Source organism: Aphidius gifuensis, linkage group LG1, assembly GCF_014905175.1.
Source record: "Aphidius gifuensis isolate YNYX2018 linkage group LG1, ASM1490517v1, whole genome shotgun sequence".
In the NCBI taxonomy this organism is placed as follows: Eukaryota; Metazoa; Arthropoda; class Insecta; order Hymenoptera; family Braconidae; genus Aphidius; species Aphidius gifuensis.
Window position 1 is genome coordinate 28,462,930 of NC_057788.1, and position 5,445 is coordinate 28,468,374.

The following is a 5,445-nucleotide window of genomic DNA, read 5'->3' on the forward strand; positions in this document are numbered from 1 at the left end:
AAATAAAATTTATAAAAAAGAGTGTTAATGAAAAAAAATAAAATAATCAACATGTGTATATAAAATAGCCAATAAATAATAATAATATGATGAAAAAAAGTTGATAAACACGTGTATATAAATGGATAAATAAAGTGCCATAAATATTTGCCAAATAATTTTAATAATATTGTAAAAAATTTTTTATTTTTAACGTCTAATTATTAGCCTGAGGTTTTAATTATTTATACATATTTAAATTTAAGTAGATATTTTTAAAAAAATATATAATGTCATTGATTTCGTTCAACAATACATCTAACATAATTTTATTTTTTTTTCGTTTTTTAACTTACAAATGTAATGATTGTCATATTAATTTAATGATAATGTAAAAAATTTAAACTGAAGTATCTTCAATATTATTTGTTGATGATGATAATGAATTTTGTTTCGTTAAATTTCTAACATTTATCAGTCTTTCTAAAACACAAGAGGCTGATAATCTTGCCTCTGCATCATCGTCCCAGCATTCTTCAATTGTTTCACAATAAACTGCCAACAGCTGTAATTAAAAATCGAAATATATTATAATTAATTTCGTAATGATAAAAAGATAAATAGTAAATAATTACCGGATGATTTCGCCATGCTCTTGGAATAACAGGTCTTCTTTTTTCGCCTGCAACAATTGGCAAGATTGTATTAATTTTTGGATGTGGACCAACTTCTTCCTCATATGGATGTTTATATTCTCCAACTGGTGTCTTAAAAAATTAAACAAAAAAATCAATTAATAATTTAATTAACAAGTATTATATATATTTTAATAAAAATACTTACTCCTAGAACATCACATCGAGTCATCAATTCCCAGATGACAAGTCCAACTGCATACATATCAATTCTTAGAAATGAATCTCTTGTAAATGTCATTGCACCTTCCAGTGCTTCTGGTGCCATGTATCTTGCAGTACCAACCTAAAATATAATATATAATTTATCAATCTATATTGTTTTTCATAAAAACGAAATATATCTTCAATTGATTTATCAATTACCTGAACATGAACATTGCTGCAAACATTACCAGGTTCAAATTCAATAGCAAAACCAAAATCAGCAATACAAGCAGATTTATCAGATTTAATTAAAACATTTTGTGATTTAAAATCACGATGTGCAATTGCTGGTTTATATCCATATGCCATATTACCTGGTATTTCAGAGTGTAAATGACGAACACCTTTAACCATTGTCTCAGCAATTTTACACATCTCATTAACATTTAATATATTTTTTTTAATATAATCATAGAGTGATCCATTTTCATGATAATCAGTTATAATCCAGTACTCTGGTTTATCATTAGAATAATAAGGATTACCACCAATAAAATTTAATATATTATCATGTTTTAATTGTGGAGTTTTAAATGTATTTAATTCATTTTTCCATACGTCTTTTGACTGTTCAGGACATATTTTAATAGCAACTGTATTTTTATCAAATTGTCCTTTCCAAATTGTTCCATAACATCCATTACCAATAATTTCAATTTTTTTAATTGTATTTAAATCCATTGGTAAATTTGGTGATCCAATTATTTCAAGTATTTGTTTTTTTTCATCTTCATCATCATCGTTACATTTTTTTTTTCTTCCATGATTTAATACAAGAATAACAAATAATCCAACTGATATTACAACAATAATAAATGCAATTGTATAACGTATATATCCACTTTTTGGTTGTTGAGTTGATGCTGGTGATGCTGGTGTTGATGATTTTGTTTCTGGTATTGGTGGAATCCATGTTAGTCCTTTGTTACATAAATCACCATCACAATAACAACTGTATCTTGGTATATCTACATCAGATGTTGCTGTACATTCTTTTGTTTTTAAATATTTTGTTGGATATTTTGCTGGAAAACAGCTCTGTTTTTTTTTTTTGATGGTTTAAAAAATTTATTATTAATTAACATCAATGAATATGAAAATTAAATAAATCAAAACTTACCTTGAATTTTAATAATGGCTTATTAGTTTCTTTGATTAAAGTCCAAACAGTTAAACAATTTTGTTTTTGTTTTGTGTCACAATTTTGTTGTGTAAAACATTCTGGTTTTGATTCTGTACAATTATTTGCTTGAGAATATACTTCACATATTTTTGTCTCTGGTATATCCTCTGTTAGACCCAGTTCATTTCTAATTGCATATCCTGTAATGTTTACATTTAAAATTAATTTTATTTCTATCAAATAAATAACATATCATAAAAATATATAAATTTATTTATCAATTTGTTTATAAAATAGTAAACAATGACAAATACAAAATATGATTTTAATTGTTTTGATTTTAAAAATACAATTTTAATATTTTAAAAACTTAATTAAACAAATAAATTAATAATAATTAATTATACTTTTTTTGCATTGTGTCTTAAAAATTCGACAAATAAATAAATAAAATAAAAACTCACCTGTTGTTGATGCAATGAAAAAACACAAAATAAAATATTTGACACTCATTGTTTATTTAATAATTAAAAATGCATTGATAAATAATAATAATTAAATTTATAAAAAATTGCATCAACTATAATTGTTTAATATTAAAAATGTTCTAATCACTTTGCAATTATTTAAGACACATTTGCAGTTTGCACACGACCATGCACTACTGGCGACTGTTGCCGTTTGCGTCTGTAGTTTTGGAGTCTTTGAGTATTTATTTTTCAACAAGTAGTTTCTATCTTTTTCTATTCAACTCATCTTCCTATCATTTTGACATCTATCTCTTTCAAGTTATCTGTCGGGACAGTCTGTCGCCGTCTGGTTTTATTGAACATGTGTGGGTTCAGGCAAATTGCAAATTTCCTACTAAATTCAACTTGTTTTTATTTATAACAATTATAACATTGTTCTAAAAACTAATTACAATCAGCTAAAACAATGTTGTATGTAGATTAAAAAAAAATAATAACATTGACATTATAAACTAGATTAATTAACATTATATTTCTAACATTTTTTAAATAAATTAATTTTATATTTGTCTCTGTTTTATGTATGGATTTATCAGCATGCCATTTACTATCTCACTCGCTCTTTCATCATCATCATAAGAATGTGTTGGAATTCCTGCTCCAACAATTCCACTGTGTTCAGCCAAAAACTAACCTAAAATAACAACAAAAACATTAAACAATGTCAGGCTGTTCAGAGACAACGAAATTTCAAGTTGTATCAAGAAAAAAAAGACATGGTCGAAAACAACATCTTGATCATTCATTGGATTTATCGAAAAAGTCAAATCAACCAGAAATAAATATTGACCATCTTGTCCAGTGAGTACATCAACATTATTGTTTACCATTTCAAAAATTTATCTCAACTCTTAGAAATATTTATCTAAATTTATTATTGATTGTTAAAATAATAATTTGCATGTTTTTCTTTTAGAAAAATAACAGATGCAGTTGTAACAATAAAAAATTCTCCATACAAAAAAATACTACTGAAAGGCTTGAAGGATTCATTGAAGACACTGAATGTTGATGTTGTTCCAATAATTGTTTGTTATGGTTTGGGAAATTTTTCAGAAAATAAATGTGCTCAATATCAATTAGCAGCTTTATTAACAATGCAATCATTGTATGAAAGTAAAGTACATATTTATGATCCAGTATTTTATTCTAAAGAAATAGAAGTATTAAAAAAATTTGGATTATTAATAATTGATAATAATGAAGTTGGTATACGTAAATCTGGTGATAATTTAACATTATTTTATATGCCACATTGTTTTAAAGGTCTTGTTGCAAATGTTATTTATGCAAATTGGCAAATTGATTTATTAAATAATTGTATATTATTGACAAATAGTTTTAATGAAATGGCTGATGATGTTGTAACTGATGATAAACAAGTTAAAGATTCAGTTGAATTAATTAAAAAAATACATCCATTTACAACGGAATTTGTGCTTGATGAAAGCTTTGATAATGCACCAGATGCATTTCATTGTACGTCAATTCATGTATTTTCAATGGATAAACTTAGTATGGTACCTGGAGATTTTTGGAAACCACTTATTGCACCACCATTTAATCAGAATGAAATTGATCATGAAAAGAGACAAGACTGACTAATAATAGGACCATCTAATTAGGCTGTTAATTTAAATTGAGTACAAATATCATTGTTACAACAACAAATAATATATTGATGAAACAAAAAAAAGATTATTCTACTGTACATGCCTAAATAATTCTTTTATATTTTTTTTTTAATATAAAAAAGTCAACTATAATAAAAATTAATTGCTTCAGTTATTTCGACAATAAATGAATTCATTATGAAAATTTAATTTCCTATATTAAAAGTAAAGAAGAGCATGGTCATAATATCTTTGGAATAAAGAAGGATCATGTGGTAACATAAATAAATATTTTAAAAAATTAAAAAACCATTAATTTGATTATGATAAATTTTTATTATCACTTGATGACTAGATAATAATATAAAGATTCGTAATAACTGATTTTGGTTACGTTTTAGCGAACACGATGAGGTCACGTGCAGGATTTGTCGATTAATTTTCTTTTTTTTTTTTTTGGCAAATGCCAAAGAATAAATTAAAAAGAATTACATACTTTTTACATGTTACACTATTTCTCTTTATATAATCTCCACTTTTTTGTCTTGTTTTGTCAAATTAATAATTTTTCTTTGTTCTACATTATTGATTTGAATCATACATTTATATAAACAAAATTATTAATTAAACGGGAATGTACAGTGACTTATTATAGCTAATATTATTTCTTTTTACATTGCACACATTCTTCAAATTTTTTTTATTTCTCTTTATAATTATTTTTCTATATAAGAAATTAATTTACCTTGAATTAATTTAAAGTTTTTTTCTTCTTTTTTTTTTTTGACAAAATGTGTTTATTTACAAAAATGATTCAATCATTTTTGTTTTTTAAATAATATTTTCAATTGGACAGCACTTTCACTTGGCAAAAAAAAATATTTTAATAACTGCCATAATAAATTTACAATAATTTCTTGCAAATAAATTATGCAAAATTTTGGTCGTAAATTAATTCTCAAATAAACACATGTTTAAATAATAAAAAAAAAAAAAAGATTATAAATTTTTTTTTAAATGAAAATATCGCGAAGAAAAAAAAACTCTTAAAAATTATTTATCTTTTTTGTTCTTATTAATTTTAAATATTTACAATGTGATACTTAAAAACTTTACATTTTCGTCTCACAAGTCTCACAGCAATAATTTTTATATAAATTTATTTTTTTAAATTCAAAATTAAAATAATAAACAATTAAAATAATCAATATTCCAAATTCTTTCCAGCAGAAAAAAATAAATCATTGGTAAAAAATATAAAAAAAGAAAAAAAAAAAAATAATAAAATATCTAAATCA

General features: G+C 23.9%; 2 protein-coding genes across 4 annotated transcripts; one reads left to right on the forward strand and one right to left on the reverse strand.

The window, feature by feature from the left end:
• Positions 1 to 158: 158 nt before the first annotated feature.
• LOC122860143 (activin receptor type-2A-like) lies at positions 159 to 2,686 on the reverse strand. Its single transcript, XM_044163829.1, has 6 exons — positions 2,469 to 2,686; positions 2,002 to 2,204; positions 1,041 to 1,919; positions 823 to 960; positions 615 to 746; positions 159 to 544 (listed from the first exon to the last, which is right to left on the reverse strand). The coding sequence occupies exons 1-6, from the start codon at positions 2,515 to 2,517 to the stop codon at positions 380 to 382; spliced, it is 1,566 nt and encodes a 521-aa protein (XP_044019764.1). The 5' UTR covers positions 2,518 to 2,686; the 3' UTR covers positions 159 to 379.
• LOC122860168 (SRR1-like protein) lies at positions 2,661 to 4,852 on the forward strand. 3 transcript variants are annotated; one of them, XM_044163862.1, is made up of 3 exons: positions 2,661 to 2,712; positions 3,071 to 3,335; positions 3,451 to 4,852. In XM_044163862.1, exons 2-3 carry the CDS (start codon positions 3,196 to 3,198, stop codon positions 4,133 to 4,135), a joined length of 825 nt encoding a protein of 274 aa, XP_044019797.1. In that variant the 5' UTR covers positions 2,661 to 2,712; positions 3,071 to 3,195; the 3' UTR covers positions 4,136 to 4,852. The 3 variants fall into 3 exon arrangements, with proteins under 3 accessions (XP_044019797.1, XP_044019796.1, XP_044019795.1); XM_044163861.1 differs by lacking the exon at positions 2,661 to 2,712 and adding an exon at positions 2,789 to 2,837; XM_044163860.1 differs by lacking the exon at positions 2,661 to 2,712 and adding an exon at positions 2,802 to 2,945.
• Positions 4,853 to 5,445: the final 593 nt, after the last annotated feature.

Bases quoted from the DNA above. Each gene is read 5' to 3' on its own strand.
- LOC122860168 (XM_044163862.1), top strand. From the start codon at position 3,196: ATGTCAGGCTGTTCAGAGACAACGAAATTTCAAGTTGTATCAAGAAAA. The intron at 3,336-3,450 runs GTGAGTACATCA...TTTTTCTTTTAG, and splicing joins AATATTGACCATCTTGTCCA to AAAAATAACAGATGCAGTTG.
- LOC122860143 (XM_044163829.1), bottom strand. From the start codon at position 2,517: ATGAGTGTCAAATATTTTATTTTGTGTTTTTTCATTGCATCAACAACA. The intron at 2,205-2,468 runs GTGAGTTTTTAT...TAAACATTACAG, and splicing joins TTTCATTGCATCAACAACAG to GATATGCAATTAGAAATGAA. The intron at 747-822 runs GTAAGTATTTTT...TAATTTTTTAAG, and splicing joins CTCGATGTGATGTTCTAGGA to ACACCAGTTGGAGAATATAA.